At 43.1% G+C, this 21,859-nt stretch overlaps 1 protein-coding gene across 2 annotated transcripts in view; it reads left to right on the top strand.

Annotated features, from left to right (window-relative positions):
• Positions 1–510: 510 nt before the first annotated feature.
• Positions 511–21,859, top strand: part of LOC107389677 (gastrula zinc finger protein XlCGF57.1) — a 36,762-nt gene continuing 15,413 nt past the window's right edge. For both annotated transcript variants that reach the window (XM_054746680.2, XM_015965929.3), the window contains exon 1: positions 511–852. In XM_054746680.2, the coding sequence (XP_054602655.1) occupies positions 843–852 (10 nt within the window). In that variant the 5' untranslated portion in view covers positions 511–842. The remainder of the gene's footprint in view (positions 853–21,859) is intronic.

Consider the following 21,859-nt stretch of genomic DNA (forward strand, 5'->3'; position numbering starts at 1 on the left):
TGGTCGAAGGTCACAGTTCTAGACTACTGCCTATGTGTATAAATACACATACCTTTGTTAATTTATTTTTCTTCAACTTATTCTCTTAAGTGTTGATGCTGCTGTAACAAGTTAATTTCCCCACTGTGGGATCAATGAACTCCATTCTATTCTAAAGCTTCCAGAAGCTTCTCTCAGACCACTTGTGTTCTCTGTCCAAAATACAAACGACTTTGATGTCAAGCTAACTATGAGTCTGCTGCTGCTGCCTCTTGGCCAGATCGTCACAAATGAGAATGAGTCTCAATCGACTCGCCTGGTTTAATAAAGATTAAATAAAATAAGGTCAACTGTTGTGTTAGAATAGTGTATTACTTATGTATGTAGAATATTTTTAGCATAGCTATATAATAATTATAGTATTATATTCAATTGATTACATGTAGAAATTAGAAAATGCATTATTCGTTTTTTCTTTAGCTTAACAGAGCACAGAGAGTCTAGCAGGTGGCGGTAGTGCACCTTTACGCTGGTCACCGACCACCAGAAGAAGCAGTAACCGGAAGCTGCTAGCTCAGCTAGCTTGTTGTTGTTCCGGTGTGTGAGGAGAATATTTGAGGCGGTTAGCTCTACTCCTTGAACTCTGGTTTCCAGACTGGAACTGTCCTCAGCAATCAGAACCAAAGCGTTGGCTCTTTAATCTCCTGCGGTGTTCTGAAGCAGCATCTTAATCCGTTCTCCTGCATTGTTTCTATTGCAGCTGTTAGCTAAACACGGCTAAAGAAAACCTGCTACCACTTTAGGATCATCCATCAGCTGGGACTGATTCATCGTGTGTTCTTCACCCCCTGGACCTGGACAGCATGGACACAGGTACTGATGGGTGAATGAATATATTATAACTGCATGGTGGGACATTACAGTACCTCTCCATGAGGTGTTATCATTAAATAATGTTCATGTTGGTTTTTAGTCTGCTGCAGCAGCTCGGTCCGAACCTCTCTGGTTCGGTTCTTTCTTCACAGAGGAGAGAAGCTCCAGAGCTTTTGAACTATTGAACTAACTTTAATTTTTAACACAGCAGGACTTCAAGACGAGGAGGCAGTGATTGAATTTTATCTTTGTTTACTAAAATGATCAAATAAATGGTAAAAGACAGCTCAGTTGAAACTAAATAGAATTGAAAACATGAAATCGAAATAAAATAACAAAATAATGAAAAATGCAAAACAAATTTTAAGTTTTTCTTTAGGAAAGATGGATCTAGTTTGTGAGTGGTTGAAATCACCCTGGTTGCTAGTTTGACGTCCTCAATGAGGTTTCAGACCCTTATACTTAATGGGCTGTCTACCAGACTCAGTAGCTGACATGTCAGCAGGTTTCTCCTCACAACGTGGTGAAAAGAGAGCTGAGTCGGAAGGCGAAGCTCTTCATTGGTGGATCTATGTTCCCACCCTCATCTATGGTCATGAGCTTGGGTAGTGTCTGATAGAACTAGATCGTGGAAACAATGTCCAAAATTAGTGTTCTCCACAGGGTGTCTGGGCTCTCCCTTAGAAATAGGGTGAGAAAGTCCGTCATCTAGGAGAGGCTTGTAGTAGATCCGCTGCTCCTCCACATGGAGATGAGCCGTTGAGGTGGCTCAGGCATCTGATTTTGATGCCTCCTTGTGAGGTTTTCCAGGCACGTTCACCCAGGAGGATACCTAAAGGAAGACTCAGGACACGCTGGAGGGACTATGTCTCTTGGCTGGCCAAAGAATGCCTTGGGATACCCACCGTTGGAGCTGGCCCAAGTAGGTAGGGTGTGGGACATCTGGGCTTCCCTGCTTAGGCTGCTGCCCCGGCGGCCCGACCCCGGATAAGTGGCCGAAAATGGATGGATGGATTGATATTCCATATTTTAATGAGGGACCCTGGGCTCAGGAGCACAAGCCTGAACAGGTCGATCCACAAAGTAAACTATTGAGTGTTTATAATAGTCAATTAAAGGAACAAATACAAATGAAAGTGCGAAAATAACAGCATGAATGTGTTGTGCACAGTGATGGGTACCAGAACGTGCTATTTTGCTTTCGTTGAATTTTTGTGAGTTAAATTTCAAATCTACACTTTGTGGTTGTGCTACGCTGAGAATTCCTTTCAATCTTCAAACTGTGTTTTTTATTTTTCTATATATTTGTAAGTCTATGTCTGTCTATTTCTGTCAATAACATAACCTGAACCTCTGAGTAACATGGGCTTTTGTTGGTCTGGAACTATAAAGCCTACATTTTTTATTCACCTCTGTAGAAGGTGTAAATATTATTGCTTTTAATATATTACCTTTACTCATGCCCAGTAAAATGTGATATTCTATACAGATGTAGGATTATTGGTCTTTGAATTTTTAATCAGAAGATTCTAGGATTCTTTGCTTTTTCAGGGATCAAACACACTTCCTATTAATTCAAACAAGTCAGGTTTATAAAAAGTAAGAAATTCATTTTCTAAACAAATGAAAACAAGACGAGTTAAATAAGATGATGCGTGTTTGATCACTGAAAAACCAAAGAATCCTAGAATCTTCTGATTAAACATTCAAAGACCAATAAGGTTGATATCCTATATTTATATAGAATATCACAGCTTATTGGTTTTAAGTAAAGGTTATATATTAAGCTTAAAAGCAACAATATTTACCCTTCTACATTATGGTGAGCTAAACCAGTCCTTTATTCAAATCAATAAACACTTCGTGCTATTTCTGACTTATTAAACGGTTGTTTAACTGCGCTGAACAAGACGGAGCTTCCGTTTCCCTCTTGTCTTTTTTCTCTCCCAATCCAACGGCGAATGGAGGTCTATCTTGAAGAGCATTGACTCTTTGTACTTTCTTCTCCGAAAGGGAGGTTTATCTTGCTGTGAATGACTCTTTGGTTACCAAATCTGTATCAGTCATAAGCATTTGCTTTCAACTCATTTAAACTAAAAGTGAGTGAATGTGAATTCAATTGTGTGATTTTGTAACGTCTGAGATTGGATCTAAAATGCAAGTGGAAGGTTTAGATGAAGCTAATATTTTTGATAACTCTGAAAGCTCGACTGGATCAAAACGGTTCAAACACAGATGAGGTTCTACAGTTACCTCAGATGCTGCCTCACTTACTGAGGAAGAAGAAATTGCATTAGGAAGGATGCTAATGATTTTGTTTCTAATAGAATTAATTTTACTTGTGTAAAATCCCATAAAGTCATTGCTGCTGAGGACTAAGGGAAGAGATGGTTCAGAGCTATGATTCTGTGTAAGTTTGGCAACTGTACTTAAAAGACATTTTGGATTATTCTTATTCTCTTCAATTAGCAATGAAAAATAAGCAGTTCTAGCTTGTTGAAGCTTATTTTTATAAAGCACAAGACTATTTTTCCAGGATAAGTAGGTAAGGGATTTATTAATAGGTCTGAATGAAAAATTCAATTAAAAAATATTTAATTAATCCCAGAGGGAAATTGATTGCTGTAGTAGCTCAGAATAAGAGTTGTTGGATATTACAATGGCTGTTGGCAGGAAGGATCTCCAGTAGCGGTCAGTGTTGGAGCGAAACTGTAGAAGCCTCTGACTGAAGACACTCTTCCGTTGTTGAACAGTCTTGTGAAGAGAATGCTCAGGGTTGTCCATAATTTTCTGGATTCTCTGGAGAATCCTTCTTTGCATGATCTCCTCCAGTAATCAACAGATTGTGACTGTGATGGAAGCTGAATCTGTGGTAGCAAAAGTTCTGAACCAGGTGGCTAACATGGTGTTCCCACCTGCTCAGAGTTACCAACCGTGAGACAGTGGAGGTCCGGAGGCAGGGCTGCGGGCAAAGGTCCACCAACCCCTGACCAGGGCTCTCCCTCCTTCACATCAATGAAAGCATCAATGCGCCTCAGAAAGTCCATGCCAAGGGTGAAAGGTAGCGCAACTCGTGTTGCGAAGGACCACAGTCACCAATTCTTGTCATGGGTCTTGCTCATGTATGTCTGATCTCTGAATTGTGTGTACTGAAACTCTAATTTCCCTCTGGGATTAATAAAGTTTTGATTGATTGATGGTCAGAGATGTACACGGGGTGTGTCAGAGTCATGGGGCCGACCGATATTTGGAGATCGAACCTAGAAGACAAGATTAAGTCATGAGAGGAAGTCTGGGGGCCTTAACCCCCCCCCAACCCCCCCACAGGAAATGCAGATGCGATCGAACATGGCTCGGGCAGTGTGAAGTTCGAACCTGTGTCAAGAAGTGCGCCGCAGAATAGATTCTAGGTCAGCTTGACCGACACCAGAGATTTACCAGCTTTCTCCTGGGGCACTAGGTGTCCCAAGAACTTTATGGGAGACTTGACGACGGGGTGGACCGATATGTCGTCCAGAGTGGATGACACGGTCCCCAGTGTAGCAGGAACAGGTGGTTCTGTTTCCTGAAGGAGAGACTCCTCTGTTTGCCGGATTTGTTCTGGAAGCAGATCAATATCAGAGAGCTTTAAATCTGGTATAACATCACCGTGCTGTGAAATTATGTCAGGCTTGTTAGTCCGGGATGAGAGTGTTTGCTTTAAGTCAGAGCCAAGTAAAACATCAGAATATGTCGATTCTTGTTTATCTGGCGGGAGGTCCCGCAGAGCATGTAGTCACCACCCTTTTCCTCTGTAGACCGTTTGTTTTAACCTGGATGTCTGTCACTTCCTGACACATTTTGGAGAGCTGAGTAGAGATGTCTCTCATCTCAGCAGTTCGCATTTGAAACTGGTTTCTCATCTCTAGGATGAGGGATGTTAATTGTTTCATTTCCTCTGAGCTCATTTTAAAAAACGATGTGCAGGTCCCTTAATTTGCTATAAAAATAATGGAAGCTGAATCTGTAGTTAGTAAATGAGCTTTGTTACAGGAGAAATTTTTGTTTTGAATGACATTGATAATGCACTAGAAACCTTATTTTGAGAAATAAGCTTATTAGTGAAAACACAGAAAAGAAAAGAACTTTATTGAGCCGGGTGTTAAAACCGCCACAAGGTGGCAGCATCGATCGGCTAAGGAAATGTGGTTATTGGAGGCGAGGCCCGATGCTTCGCTCTGCTTCAACCAGATTCCTAGACGAGCTAAGCTATTGAAGCTAAACTCTTGTTTTTGGCTAAAACACGGTGGTTTTAAGACCGAATATTTACCCAAAGGATTAAGCGGGGATGTGTGGACGACGGCCACCTTGATCTCTCAGGAGACACTACGTGTCAACCTAGATGGTGAATAAACGTTCAAACACACAACCAAACAACACATTCACTCACTTTAGCAATTAGGATGTCTTTAAACAGTCCCACAGGCTCGTGGATTAATCACTGTGTAAACGCTGTGTCAGCGAACTGCCGGATGTTTATGCCGGAGTCTGTGTTACCGTAAAAAGCTTTCCTCCCGGAAGTTTCCGGAGGAAGAAAATTAAGGTGACACAACTCCTGTTCTTAGTAAAATATTGAAAATAAAACACAGAAATAGCATGTTTAATTATGAAAAGGAACTGGCTCGCCCAGTTATTGAATAAAACTGGCTGGCTTGCCAATTATGTAGTGTATTTCTACATACTAGAATAAACACCGTTTGCCATCAGTTCTTAGATTCTGAGAATGATCAAGCACATTAGCATATGAAGCTTATATCATGTATAAATATCCAGGATACTTATATAATCGATAGAAGTTCATACACCAACCTCCTTGGTCTATATTTAATCCAAAGATTAATATTTAATTTAAGATAATTAGATTTAATAGCAAAAGTTTATTTATTTAAATCAGAAGTTAGGAATCTTTGCTTTTTCAATAACCAGAAATACACACCATTCTGTGTTTCATTTCAAAGATGAAGCAGAGTTTAAAAGTTAAGAATTTATTACTAACAATTTTAAACTTGAGAATTTGAATCGACAATTCAGAAATGACAATTTAGATGACAATTAAAAATGACAATTCATGGGTGACAATTTACCAGCTTTGATATTAAACTTGGTATCAAAAGCTTTACCTGTGACCGGATGGAAAGCTAAAATGAAATGAGAGCTTGGATGCGTGAATGGATTCTCAGAAGGTTTCTGTCAGAGAGAGGAACTCGTTCTGGGTGAATGCTTGTTTTGCAGCTAACTCAGTTGTTACTTAGAGAGAACAGCATCAAACACAATCTGTGTGCTACCTCATCCATTCAGACGACCCTCTGTGTGGATCCGGAGGTTGAGGATATTGTCAACCTCGGGGTACTCAGTCCGGTAGTAGAATCAATCCTCTGGCTCAGAGATGTCACAGGGTACACAGTGTCGAGCATTTGGCTTAACTGAAGGAGTTTTGCGTCTTACTTAAAATCAATAACTCTGAAGGAGTTTTGCGTCAGCTGGTTACTGGTGCGTTTATTCAAAGCTATTCTATCGGCGTGACAGAACAGCAGGTGGAGGTTCAGGGTGGCCATTCCCTTATCCTCAGGATGGTGGTTGGTTCACGAACTGAAATTTTGCTGCTGGAAATTTAGTTTTAACAAACCCCTCAGAACACACCCACTCTCAGCAAGAAAGCTTTGGTCATGAGTCAAAGACGTGTGATGGCAGTTTACTTTTACCCTGGATACCCTCTGCGTTGGATGGATAAAATGGAGGATGACCTTCTAGTTTACTGAACACACATAACCGATTATCACAATAATCATTATTATTCCCAAAGCATAATAATTCATTTCAGTAATTAAAATACATTTATACTGAACCAAGAGATTATTTATGATGATTATAATAAACAGTAATAAAGTCAAAGAGTTTATTGCTATTATTATTTAAAATTATTATTGTGAAACTTGAAGTGTCCTTCTGGGACTGAACAGTAGCAGATAAAGATTATATTCAGCAGACATCATGGCTCCCAGCTTGACCCAGCTGGGAAAATGTGACCTTTGTCACAAATTAGAGGACCTTCGTGATGCTACAAGTGGTTCCACAGTCGTCCCCAGAACAGAACCAGCCTTTGTTATTAGGCTGTTGAGCCTTTTCAGGTCCCTGCTTCTGATGCTACTACCCCAACAGACGATGGCTGAAGAGATTACACTCTCAACAACAGACTTGTAGAGGATGTGCAGCATCTTGCTACAGACATTGAAGGACCTAAGCGTAGGGCTGGGCAATATGGCAAAAATAGAATATCACGATTTTTCCAATATTTTATCACGATTTCTATTTTATCACGATTTTTTATCCATGAATAGCATAACTTCAATTGCGTATTAAAGAAGAGAAACATTGAATAAATAAACATTTATTCATATTAGGGATAATCAACACAGTGCTAACACACTTATATTTTAAACTCACACCAGAGATGATAAAAACCCTGAGAGAAACAACTACAAAAATCAGTTTTTCTTGTTTTTCAAATAACTTAACATAAATTAAAATCGTAAACATATTTAAAGTGCAAACATGTCAATTGCAAACGCATTGTGCAAACATTAACTTGTTCAAAATACTATGTAGCTCCCAGTTGCTCATGTAGTGGATAGTTAAGCTCAAATACGGCTCTGATGTGCGGCTGGACCAGAGATCGCTTGTGGTAGCAAATAACTGCGCATTCTGAATATTTTCTGCAACGCTCACTTTGCATTCAGCGTACATGCTAGTGATGGGAATTCCGGCTCTTTTTAGAGAGCCGGTTCTTTTGGCTCAGCTCACCAAAAAGCCTCTTTCGGCTCCCAAGTGGCTCCTCAGATTTTCTGTTGCGTAGAGTACATTTATAACCAAAATAATGCTAAACTATATGTAAAATAATTTACTAATGTAAAAAAAAGCAATATATCAAATATTTATCATTTCTATGGATTTAATAACTGAACACTTTAAGAAATCTCCACTTTCCGACTGCTGGCACTCATTTTCTCACCGTCTTCGTCACGCTCTCCTCCCTCTCGCTCGCCTTTTTCCTCCTCCTCATTCCCTCTTGTCTCCCTCCTCCCACATGTGCTCTGCTGTGTGTCTATCTGAGTATGATCCTCCCTCTTCCCCGCCCCTACTGCTCTGTGTGTGGACAGTCTGGACACACAGTTACACATGTTGACAATCGCCTGTACCTTTCACCAAGGCGGGGAGGAGGGGGGAGGGGAGGGGACGGCTCCCAATGACGAGCCGGCTCCCGTCGTTCACTTCAAAGAGCCGGCTCTTAGAGGCGGTTCGCTCGCGACCGACACATCACTAGTACATGCGTGGAATGGCTGTGTTCGAAAAATACTTGCGGCTGGAAAACTCGTAGCGCGGATCCAATGTTTTTATCATTTTCTTAAATCCCACTCCTACTGTTCGCACGGGACACAAATCTTTAACCAAGTGGTATGTCACTGCATCTGTCACGCTGTTCCATCGTCTGCTGTCTCTGTCGTAAGGAGTGAGTTTTGTGAGTTTTTCTGTTAGCGTTTGCTGCCTGGAAGAAGCGCTTGCCGCTGTAGCCGCAGGCTTTTTAGCTTTAGCTGCCAGCTGGCTCTCATTGTATTGTTTGGGATGCCTTCTTTTCAAGTGATTAAACAAGTTTGTGGTGTTGCCATCACTTGCCTTGACGCTCTCCTTGCAAACTTTGCAAATGACGTTTCGCTGCTCTTTGTCATCTGGTGAAAAACCAAACCAGCTCCATATAATGGACGAGGCGCTCCTCTTCGGAACGAAAACCTCATTGTCGCTCTCAGCCGTGGCCGAAGCCATGTTTGTTCACACACAGGTGAAAACAACCGGGGCACTAATATATTACTATGACTCACTCTGATTGGTTAAGGGTCAAACAAAGGCGTGTCATTCGCCGGAGGTAAGTTCCCTTTTCATTCAGAGGCAGAATTTCAACAGCAGAGCTGTGAATCGTGATAAAAAGGTCTCTCAAAAATGACAGACCGTCAGATGTGTAGATCGTAAAACGGTCTAAAATCGTCATATCGCCCAGCCCTACCTAAGCGTCCTCAATTGAATAGCCTTTATGAATTGAATTGAATTGAATTGAATAGCCTTTATTGTCATTGTACAGAGTACAATGAAATTGGAGTGCTTCTCCCTTGGTGCCAAATACAATAATGCAATAAACATAAGAAAAATAAAGAAAATAATGTAATATACATAAATAAGAAGAGATGGTCATGGCAGAAAAGAAATACAGTCGTGGGTTGAGATACCGTCAAAAGAAACAGGTGACATCTCATCCAAGGCATAATATATTACACTGACGTATGTTTATTGCACTGACTTATGTATATTGCACTTATGTATATTGTATATTGCACTGACTTATGCACAAGATCCTCCCAAAATCTTCTGTGAGCTGTATAGTGATGATTGCCCTGGGGAAGAAGCTGTCCTTGAATCTTTCAGTCCCCGTTTTGCATACTCTGTATCTTCTACCGGACCACAACAGTTCAAATAGGTGGTTGCTGGGGTGGGAGAAGTCCTTGATGATGTCTCTGGCTCTGCCGATGTATCTGGAGTTTGCAATGTCCTCCATGCTCGGCAGAGAGCAGCCGATGATATCCTGCACTGTTTCGATGACTCCCTGCAGCACCTTCTTGTCTGCTGCTGAGCACCCTGCGTACCATGTTGTCATGCAATACGTTAGGATGCTCTCTTTGGTGGCTCTGTGGAATGTCACCAATAGCTTTTCCTCCAAGTTGATGCTCCTGAGCACCCTCAGGTAGTGGAGACACTGCTGTGCCTTTTTACCACCGCTGTGGTGTTTGCAGTCCATTTGAGGTCCTCAAATATCTGCACGCCCAGGAACCTCATGGAGTGTACCCTCTCCACACGGTTTCCGTTGATGTAGAGTGGGCCCGGCTCCGCTCCGCCCCTCCTGAAGTCTAGCACAAGTTCCTTGGTTTTTGTGATGTTCAGTTTGAGGTTGTTTTCTGAGCACCATTCAATCAGTCTGTCTACCTCATCCCTGTAGTTCAACTCATCTCCCCTAGAGATTTGTCTGAATATGGTGGTGTCGTCTGCGAAAATTATTATGGTGTTCGAGGGATGGCTCGGGTAGCAGTCGGATGTTTAGAGTGTGAACAGTAGGGGGATCAGAACACATCCTTGTGGCGACCCGGTGCTGAGTGTGATGGTTTTGGACAGGTGGGGGCTGAGCCTCACTGCCTGTGGTCTGTTTGTCAGGAAGTCCTTGATCCAGAGACAGATAGAGGTAGAAAGTCCCAAGTGAGACAGTTTCTGGACCAAGATTTCTGGGATGATGTGGTTGAATGCTGAGCTGAAGTCCAGGAAGAGCATTCTCATGTAGCTTCCATTGAGCTCCAGGTGACTCAGCGCAGTGTGGAGTGCTATGGTGGTGGCGTCCTCGGTGGAGCGGTTTGCCCTGTATGCGAACTGATGGGGGTCCAGAGTGGGAGGCAAACAGCTTCTGGTGTGCTCGCAGATCAGTCTCTCGAAGCACTTCATCACTACAGGCGTGAGTGCAATTTGCCTGTAGTCGTTCGGGCTGTCCACCACTTTCTTCTTCGCTATTGGGATGATGGTAAAGGTTTTCAGGCACGGTGGTACGATGTTTAGCTCCAGGGAGTGGTTGAAGTTTCTGGTGAAGTTTCTGGTGCTCATAAGCACAGGCCCTTAGAACCTTCCATGTATTCCATCCTGTCCTGTCGCCTTTCTTGGGTCCACTGACCTGAAGTAATTTGGTCAAATGAAGATGGCGGCGCGCACAGACGCAGCAACTCTGAGCTCTTCACTTAGGCGCTCTACCATGTTTTGTGTTGTTTTTCTATGTTTTATTATGGACTATTGCGGAGAAAAACTCACGTATAACCGAGGGGAACTATACAGCATCGGATACTATTGCCGGATGCCCATTATAAAGGAGTATCAAAGTTCCCACAACATCTCTCTGAATATAGCAAGGCCACTGGACGCACCGTGGATTGTTGTTGGCTCAGTTACGTGCCGTAGGAGATGGAAGGAACGCAAACAAAAGCGGGGCTGCCGGTCTGGCCTGCAAGCCAAACTAAAGAGGCAGCCATTTAAATCACCGCTCCCAAGCATGTTCCTGACCAACGCACGATCTATTGTCAATAAAATCGACAAATTGGATTTACTACTCACAGCTCATTCACCCACTCGAGACTGCTGTGTTCTGGTCGTGACGGAGTCCTGGTTACGAGAGGACATTCCTGATCTATCAGTGCAACTACTGGGCCGCACTCTACACCGTAGCGACAGCAAAGCTACAGCTGGAAAACATAGAGGAGGAGGATTGTGTATCTACACACACAACAACTGGTGTACAAACAGCAGGATCTCTGCTACATTCTGCTCACCAGATATGGAGACGATATCTATCACGTGTAGACCATTTTATCTGCCCAGGGAACTGACTGTTGTGATGAAAACAGCAGTTTATATACCACCGGATGCCAATGTTAGTCTAGAGCTCTTTTCAGATAGACATTCTGGAATATGTGTGGACAATTGAATCCGATTTTTAACCGGAACTGTGTTTTCAGACACACCACTTTTGTACCGGAACTTGTCCTTTCGGCTGCCTTCACACAGCAGGGAAAAGTTCCAGATGTCTGAGGGAGGGGGGGAGAGAGAATCGGACTTATGTTAAGCATAATTCTGCGCACACGAAGATGCATAAGAGACCTGGATGATGAAGCTCAATGGTTAAAGGAATCACTGAAGCGGTGTGAAGCGCTCCGTCGCGCGTCTAGACGGTACCGTAGGAGGCGAGCTGCTATGGTTTGCCGCATGCTACAGGAGCGAGCTATCTAGGTGCGCACAGCGTCTCACGGTCCCCTCCTCCACCCCCTCCTCCCTGTCCGGAACTCGACCTCACCAGTCTGAAGCAGCCACCTTGTCCGTAACAATTCTGGACCTGTTACTAGGGGCGTCGTCCGGTTAAATTACGGAAAACTTTATCCGGATGTTTGTATTCAGACACAAAGGTCTTACGGACAGAGTCCGGAACATTTCCGTTTTTCATGGCCTGTCTGAAGGGGGCTTAGCCCTTGATCATTTATATTATAAAATCGGTGAACAGCAGCAAAAATATCCTGAAGGAGTACACATTATTGCAGGGGATTTCAATAAAGCGTGCTTGAGAACTGTGCTGCCTAAATTTGTCATCTGGCTGACAGCAACCCAAGGAGGGTCTGGGAAGGACTGAGACATATTACCAAATATAAGGACAGCAGATCTAGCACTGAAATAGGACCTTCATTAGCTGAGGAACTCAACTATTTCTTTGCTCGTTTTGAGAATACCAGCTTCCCCACAACTAACATCACTCCTATAACATCACCTGCTGAGTTCAGTTCAGATACACAAATACTCACACTTCAAGAACAACAGGTTTGCACCGTGTTCAGGGCTGTTCATCAGAGGAAAGCAGCAGGTCCAGATGGTATTCCTGGCAAGGTGCTGAAGAACTGCGCAGAACAGCTGTCCATGGTATTTACCAAATTATTCAATCGCTCCTTGTCTGAAGGTATGGTTCCATATTGTCTGAAATCAACAACAATAGTCCCACTCCTCAAGTCTACTACAGTCAACAGTCTCAATGATTACAGACCCATAGCACTCACACCGGTGGTGACCAAGTTCTTTGAAAAACTGGTGCAAAAACATATCAAGGACTTCCTCCCAACCAGCATGGATCCCTACCAGTTTGCATATAAAGCAAACAGGTCCACTGAGGATGCCATATCCAATGCTCTCTACTCCTCTTCAGATCTCTGTCTGCTCATACAGTCAGGAATCCTGGCAGAGAGACACTGGAATCGGGGATATGGTCCTGTAGCCATGTCTCAGTGAAACACATAACACTGCACTGCCGATACTCTGGCTGAGTCCTTGAAAGGGCTTGGAGTTCATCCATCTTGTTGGCCAATGATCTCACATTGCCCATCATGGTCGATGAAAGAGATGCTTCGCTTCTTGCATTTTAGCTCATTTGGGATTTGTGGCTTCAGTTAAGGTATTATTTCAGCCTTTCCAATGTTAATCAGCTGCTCCCGATTGTAAACCAGCTTGTTGACATGGTTACGCATCATCACAAATGCTCAAAAAGTGAAAAAAAAATGGCAGTAAAAATCCTCTAAGCTTCACAGCACCAGAAACAGAAAAGTAAAAGGTCCAGACGACACCCAGCTCTCTGTCATTTCCACCGGACGACCAAACTGTCTCTGCACAAATATCAAACTGTCTCTCTGACATATCAAAATGGATGAAATCCCACCATCTCCAACTCAACCTCTCTAAAACTGAACTACTTGTCATCCCAGCAAAACCATCCATACAGCACAATATCTCAATCCAAAACAACTTCCTATCTCTGGCTCCTTCAAAGGCCGTTCGAAAGCTGGGTGTTGTGATTGATGAACACCTGAGCTTTAAAGATCATGTTGCCTCTGTTTGCTCGTTCATGCTGCTTTGCGCTGTATAACATACGAAAGATCAGACCATACCTAACACAACATGCCACCCAGCTCCTGGTGCAATCTACTGTCATCTCCCGCCTTGATTACTGCAATGCCCTTCTAACTGGTCTTCCAGTCTGTACTGTGAGACCTCTTCAAATGGTCCAGAACGCAGCGGCGCGTCTGGTCTTCAATCAGCCAAAAAGAGCACATGTCACCCCCTGTTCATTGAGCTCCACTGGCTACCGCTAGCAGCACGCATCAAATTCAAATTGCTAACATTAGCATACAAAGTCCGAGATGGTACTGCTCCCACCTACCTGAATCCTCTCGCAAAGGCTTACGTCTCGGCCCGGCCGCTCCGGTCATCACAGGATCGTCGGCTAGCAGTGACTACACCACGCTCAGGACAATCCAGAATCTTCTCATGCATTGTTCCACAAATGTGGAATGACCTTCTAAGCACTACCAGAACAGGAGCTTCCTTTTCAATTTTCAAGAAACTCCTGAAGACCCTGCTCTTCAGAGAGCATCTTCTAAACTAGCACCCTGCCTGCACCCCCCCCCCCCCCTCTACTGTCCACTCCTTGTTTCCTACTCTCCATGACTGATGTCAAGTTGTTGTTGTTATTGTTGTTAGCCTCAAGGGCAATGTGCCGATTATCACTTGTAAGTCGCTTTGGACAAAAGCGTCTGCTAGATACATAAACATAAACAAAAACATACAGTTTTTCTTAAGACGCTAGAAGAAAAAATGTCCAAAAAAGGCAAAACATACATGTAGTTAACAGAGCTACTCCAATATGCAGCCACCCAGAGCAGTGCGAGATGGTTGCTACTCCACCTTCTCGCCCTGTACTTCGAGCAGTGTTGGGAAAGTTACTTTTAAAAAGTAATTAGATATAGTTACTAATTACTTTGTCAAAAAAGTAACTCAGTTACTTACAGAGTTACGATATTATAAAAGTAACTAATTACCAAGAAAAATTACTACTTAGTTACTTTTTTCATTAAAGAATGCAAGAAAAATGGGTTCCCCTCTTAAACTTAATTAATTTACTATAAATTACTACAATAGTGAAATATAAATGACTATTGACTGGAACATAATAAAATGCATGTCCAAATGATTTTTTATAAACCTGAATAATTTAAATAAATAAGCACTTAACAGGAGGAACTACTGACAGGAACATTACACTTATCTAGACTATTAAAAGGTCTCTGTGTGATTTTTAACAAGACCCCAATCAGCTAAAATTTAAAATTGCAAATATAAACACCTTTAAAGGTTTTCGAGCCTTTAAATGGTCCCTCGTTCTAGTACAGTATTTTAATTCTTCCAGCTTCACATAATTGTGTGCTTTTAGTAGCATTTCTGTTGCTGGTAATCTAGTAATGGTTAAATAAATAAATAAAATCCTTTAAAATGACACTAGAAGAGGCACAAACCTGATGGAGGACTTACATTTACTAACTTGGGTCAGACCCAAACACAGAAGAGCTGAAGCTGGGTGGTAAACACACACAGGTAGTTCTGATAACACCTGAGCTCCATGATGTCTGAGACTGATGCATCAGTGTTACAGCGGGACTAAAGACATGATCAGAAACAGGTTACAGTTGGATGATCTAGGAAGGTAGAAGATCGTGATGTCTGAGCAGTGAACAGGTGAGCGGACCTTCGGGAAGTACCGCTGTCACGCTAAAAAGGGCACGGCTGCAGATCCACACCTGCAGCCGTAGACTAATCATTACGTCTTTCTCCTTCTTCACGGGCCGTGATGCGTTTGGATGAAAACATCTGCCTCTTTAGCTCCTGATCAGCTGATGACAGCTTCAACACACCGCGCTGCTTAACGCACGCTTTTTCATATCAGTAACAGAAACGACGTTTTGATAAAAGAAGACGGTAATTAGATTGTTCGTTATTGAAAAAAAAATTTTTTTTAGTAACTGTTATTTTAAACGGCGTTACTCCCATCACTGCTCTGTTGTGTCTACAGCATGCAGTGACTGAGACAGCGAGAACACTGAGGGTCTCCGCCCACCCGGCCAATCAGCATCGTGTTTGCAAGTGCGTTACCAACACCTCTCTCTCCCTGGCTGCAGCTTAAGTGTGGCGGTCAGAAAGCCTCACACTGTTGCTCAACATTCGACAAGCACATAGTATCGCACAACCTTCTGTCCCCAGTAACGGTAACGGCGTTGCAACAGTGGGAAAAGTAATTAATTAGATTATTCCATTACCTAAAAAAGAACGCCGTTAGTGGCGTTATTCCCATCACTGACTTCGAGCAATATTATGATTTAAATAATTAAGAGTCGACTCATTTAAACTAACATAGTCCTCTTGCTGCAGCCAAGATTCTGTGAGAGAGAGCAAAGAAATCTGATTATCACAAATCAAGTCATTAACTAACAAAGTCTTAGAAAAATAGACCTAATATTCAATAACCCACATTTAATTTTTCTAGTTTTCTGCTCAATTGAATTTGTTTTAATATTTAAGAGATTTCCATGATTTGCTTTATTAGGCGCCATAATTTTTTCAGTAAAATATTAAATTTTTATATCACTATTTAAAGAGCTTGTAGCTTAAATCTGGTTAGAGATAGAGGAATATTGTAAATTAGAAAAATCTTCAGTATGAGCCAAATTTTGTGATAGGAACAAATTCACTCACATAATTTGCATTTTGTGATGTCATCAGGTGGCAGCCATATTGGATTGCATCACATTTGCTGATTTTATTTTTTTTATGTTTTAATTTTGTTAACTTATTTTCTTAGTGTTGTTATTGTTTATGATACACATTCCTATGTAGACATATATAACTATTTATGTATATATATATATATATATATATATATATATATATATATATATATATATATATATATATATATAATATTTATTCCTTTATTGGTATTTTGTCATGTTTACTGCGTATCAGTCGAGAACACTGTTTTTGGTGCTTCAGCGTCATGAACACATTTACTCATCCCTTCTTTGGTTTATTTTGTTTAAATAATCCTCAATCTCAGGCTTTTCCACAAGCTCCATGCAGAACTGAATGGCAATGAACGCTTTCATTTCTGGGACAGTTACATTGTACCAGTCATTACATCTGGAGCTAGATTTCAGTTCCTCCCTCTCTAAATACTGGTGAGCATATCGGTTAGTTTCAGTTGTGATGAGGGTCCAGAATTCCTCATCCAAAAAAACTGACAGAAAATCGATGTGTTCTGAATTTGACAGATCCCTGTCTCCACAGTATCCAACTGGCTCATCAAAATGCCTGATCCACTTGAAATACTGTTCCTCTTCTCCCAAACCAACCCAGCCATCATCATTATTATTGTCACTGAGGCTGTGTTGGGCCACTCCCCTACTAGCAGTGATTTTTTTTCCACGGATCCTCCCCCTCCTGCTGCAATTCCCGCGGTTTACACCCAGGGGGCTGAATCGATCACCAGCAGAGTTTTCACCGGCCCATCACCGCCACCACATACCCCCCCCCCCCCCCCCCCCCCCCGTCACGGACCCGGTACGACCTGCTTGAGGCCCCCCCGCCACCTGTCTTTCCCTGACCACAGACATGGTGGCGCGGAACATCGGACAAGGTAAGGGCTGGATGGTTGCTGCTTGTGTAACCGCGTCGTCAGTCTCCCTGTTGCTGCGTGCTGAAGCCACGCTTTCCGTCTCGCTGGAAGACCGCAGATCATCCTCGAAAAGGAAATATTCTTCCTCCGAATCCGAATTTGCCAGTACTACATGAAGAGCTTCGTCAGCACTGAACATTCCTCTCGGCATTGTGTTTTTTCCCTCTACCACTCGCTCGCTCTCACTCGCTCTGACAAACCCCGCGGCTCTGCAACTGGTGGACGGGGTTCAAGCTCTAAATTCTCCGTAAATTTGAATAGTAACACACCCACAAATGCTGCTTAGATTGAAGTTACAGGTGTCTACCACCCCGCAGTGTAACGTATTAACTGCATGATGGCTCATTTCTGCTGCTGTGGCTTATTAAATCCAACATTGCTGCTTGTCTCAATTCTGCGACTTAGGCGCTTAAAGGGTTAAGCCTGATATTTAATTTTTGTGGTTTTGGTCATGGGCAGGACACTGTCTCAATGGGATAGTGGGTGGGTAACAGTACAGAAGCTGCAGAGGGGTGTGTTAAACTACGACTCTGCTTCCTGGTCTGGACCCTGGGTTGTCATGGAGGACTTATAAAATTGGCCATGTTCCTAGAAAGAAGAGCTGCTCCATCCAAAGAGGGATGGATGCCGTCTCTTTGCATCAGACCAGGTTTTCCCAAAAAAGTTTTCCAATTATCAATGTTGCCCACATTTTTTTCAGGACACCACCTAGACAACCAGCGGTTGAAGGACAGCATGCGGCTAAACATGTCGTCACTGGTCCGATCAGGCAGGGGGCTAGAGAAAATTACGAAGTCCGACATTTTTTTGGCAAACTTACACACCGAAGCATCATTAATTTTCCTTGCTGCAGGAGGAGGAGTTCGACCTCCAGAACTAACTTCATAAGCAGTAACTGTTCGTGTTTTCTCTCCTCTTAACATGATCTTGTCATCCAGGTCTTTTTTCCACTTCACGATAGGTCCTATGACGTTGAAACACCCCGTGTACGTTTGTGAGCACGGTGCCATGCCTTTGATCCTTGGCGTTGACCTTTTGAAGTGCCTTGAAGCTTTTATCGATCTGGAAAGGGGGGAACTTTGGGCAGGTGTTGAAGACCCGCTATCGTTTTGCCTCCTGACCTTGACCTTCACTGCCTTGCGGTTGGTGACCCTGAGCATGGGGAAACAACGTGCTCCCCGCCGAGCTCAGAGCCTCCACCACCACAACCATAGCTTCCATCATAGCCACCCTCTGATGTTTTCTCTCACATTGAACGGGTCGTGGACCAAGCCGATCCTCTTACCAATGAAGTTGAGCGAGACAAACTATGGCAACTGCTGTTAAAATACAAGGACTCTCTTTCAGTTGACTCCTTGGACTGTGGGCTAACCACTATCCATGAGGTCAGAATTCCTACACCGCCACATGCAGCGCCGTCTTTCGTGCGTCAATACAAGATTCCCCTGGCATCCAATGGACCAGTCCAGGAAATCATTGACAGCCTCTTGGTGAAGGGTATCATTCAACCCTGCAACAGCACCTACTCTGCTGTATTGTGGCCGGTAAAGAAACCTAATGGTAAGTGGCGACTGACCATTGACTACAGGAAAATCAACCAACAAGTTCCTTTGTCTAGGTGGCCGATGGTGTGCCTGGAACAAGAACTTCCAAAGGTGAAAGACGCTAAATACTTCTTCACTCTTGACATTGCGTCTGGATTCTGGACAATCCCTGTCCATAAATCTGACCAATATAAATTGGCCTTCACCTTCGCCAACCGCCAGTACACCTTCACTCAATGTCCTTTTGGCTATTCCAACTCACCAGCTGAGATCAACATCTTCTTGGACAAAGCCTGCCCTGATGCTCGAGAGAGAGGTACCATCATCTATGTCGACAACATTCTTGTTCATAAGCATAACTTGGATGACCACCTGTCCGAGCTGGACCATGTCATGGGTCAGCTTGCGGCTGCTGGTGCAAAGATTTCTCTCGCCAAAGGTCAGTGGTGCAGGTCAAAGGCTCCGTTTGTTGGCCTCCTTGTGGGACCACAGGGAGTGCAGCCTCAACGTGGGCAGAATTCAAGGAGTTGCCACCATCAAACCTCCTACGAATGTCTCTGAACTTCTGAGTTTTCTAGGTGTGTGCAACTACTCTCGCCAGTTCGTAGAACACTGCGCTGAGATGGCAAGACTTCGGACTGCCCTGCTGAAAAAGGATGTGCCTTTCGAGTGGACTGAGCAGCAGCAACAGGCCATGGATGATCTGAAGGCCACGTAATGCTCAGCTCTGTGCCTGGTGCTTCCTGATTGTGACAAAGAGTTCCACCTTGAGGTCAGGTTCTCATCTAACTGCTTGAGTGCCGGTCTCTATCAAGTATATGATGCGTGTCGTAGCCTATGCTAGTAAGCTCTTGTCCCATCCTGAGTTAAAATACTCTGACTTTGAAAAAGCTTTGCTTTCCACCATGTGGGCAGTTAAACACTTTTCCAGCTACATCGGTGGACAGAAAATCATCATTGAAACTCAACATCAGCTGATGACCTTCCTTAACAGTCAACGCATCAGAGATGGTGTGGTGACCAATGCACACATCGCGTCATGACTGCTTGCTCTTCAGAGCTTCGACATTAAAGTACGCTATGCGCAAAACCGCCATAGTCCTCTTGGCATGGGTCTGGCTGCGTGCCAAAATTGAGACTTAAGAGTCCTTCTAGACGCAAACTAGTTCCAACATGTTGTGCTCTACTGAACCTCGGTGCTCAGAGGTCATCCGACCTTCCTGACCTCCGGATCCACGAAGAGCATCTCCAAAAGGGTGAGGTAGACAGCATGATTGCATCTAGGGTTGTCACGGTAACCGGTATAGCGGTAAACCCCGGTAAAAAATTTGACAATAAAAATAACCGTCCAGTTTTTAAAAATCTAAATTATCTCGGTGGGTTTACCGTGGCCGCGGTTTCAGCGCGGTGACCCTTACCAGCCACCGTCGCTTCAGCTGAAGTTCCCGTGGCGCGCACACGCACTTTTTAGTTTGCAACGTTACCAAAACTTTGAAGCTGAAATAATGGCCGAAGGAGGAGACGGCAGCGCCCAGGACATCCATCAGCCCTCAAAGAAGACTAACTCGGAAGTATGGGCATATTTTGGATTTCTGAAAAATGCTGAGGGACAGTTAATAGAAGACTGCTATCCCGTTTGCAGAACGTGCAGGAAACAAGTGTCTGCAAAAGGCAGCAACACTTCGAATCTAATGGCACATCTGCGTGACCATCACCCACGTCTCTACAGCCAGTGCAAGGTAAGTTGACATTAGCATTTTAGCTTAAATGCATGACGTGAGGACTTTTGGTTGAGGGAGAATGCAACGAGTCACTATATACTGCAGCCGCAGCGTCCTCTGCCAGCATTTAAACCGTGTCACGGACACCCTGTTGCTGGATGAAGCATCTTATTTGTTGATGATGAAGAGAAATATACAATTAGTTCCTTGTCATTGATTTGTTTACTTATTCAATGCCATTTATACTTGAACATTTGGATTTGATTACATAGTGTAGTAGTTATTTTAGTAATTTGTTTAAAGTGGCAATTTATTTTAAATACATATTTTTTAAGGTTGACTTGTACAGTGCTCAAGTCAAGTGTGGACTGGAGTTTTAGATTTTCATTTTGATAATGAAGAAAACAAGTATATGAGAAAACAAGTGGTGTTTCTTTGATTTGTTTACATATTGTTTATGTTTTGAATGTTTGGATTTGTATAATTTAAACCTGCACTGACTACTGTAACATGTTCCAGAAAAAGAAGCTATTTGTTCCTTTACTTGTGAAAAGTTGCACTTTTGCTAAGGCTTTGTGTTATTTTAGGTTTAATAAACACTGTTAAGCCTTTTCAAAACTATTTCAGTTTGTGTAGAACAGGACTATCAATGCTTTCTGAACATATGCAACACCGTTTAAAAAATACCGCGATAATACCGAAAACCGTGATAATTTTGGTCACAATAACCGTGAGGTTAAAGAGCGGGTCAATTGAGCCTCGGAGTCCTTCTCCACCCACGTATCAATTTTAAAAAATGCAACATTAGTAGGCGTTGCCTGGAGGACCGAGAGGGCGGAGCCGCGGCAGTGACGAAGACGATGGCTAACTAGACGAAGCTAGCTCCCTTCACTCTGAGCAGTTGATAGAAGTGGAGGACGTTTCTCCCCCTCCTTACAGACACTCGAGAAGAAAGGGACCAAGTCTATTTGGAGGGGACAAGCGGACCTGAGTCTTATTGTTTTGAGCTTGTGAGTTGCCTGAAACTCCCAGAACCGACCCAACAGAATCACCTCTGAAAGGTAAGTAGCCGTTAGCCATAGCATTGGATTAGCTGCAGGGTTTGTCTCCACGGCCCCAAAAAGCTAGTATTCAGCATGTTTTAGAGGTTTATCTGCTTCAGCACACCTGGTTTTAATCAGCAACAAATAGCTGAGCTGCTTAACAGCTAATCTAACCTGTTAAAGCAGGAAAATCCACTGAAACATGCTGGATAGCTCTCCGGTAGCCCTGGGCTCAAGGTACAGTCTGCTGCATATAAAGTTATGAAAATACCCCATGAGAAAATTATTCTGTAATGTGTTCAGCCCACTAAAACTGCCCTGATTTCTTTATTTATTTACTAATAACAGCTGCTCTCTCGGTTCTAGGTCCTCTGGTGTCTGCAGCTGGTCTCTGGTGTCTGCAGCTGGTCTCCTCTGCTGGTGTCCTCAGGATCAGGAACTTCCAGAAGAATGTGCCTTTCAATGACTCTTTCCCCCTTATTTGTT

The sequence above is a fragment of the Nothobranchius furzeri genome, chromosome 14, assembly GCF_043380555.1.
Source record: "Nothobranchius furzeri strain GRZ-AD chromosome 14, NfurGRZ-RIMD1, whole genome shotgun sequence".
NCBI classification, from domain to species: Eukaryota; Metazoa; Chordata; class Actinopteri; order Cyprinodontiformes; family Nothobranchiidae; genus Nothobranchius; species Nothobranchius furzeri.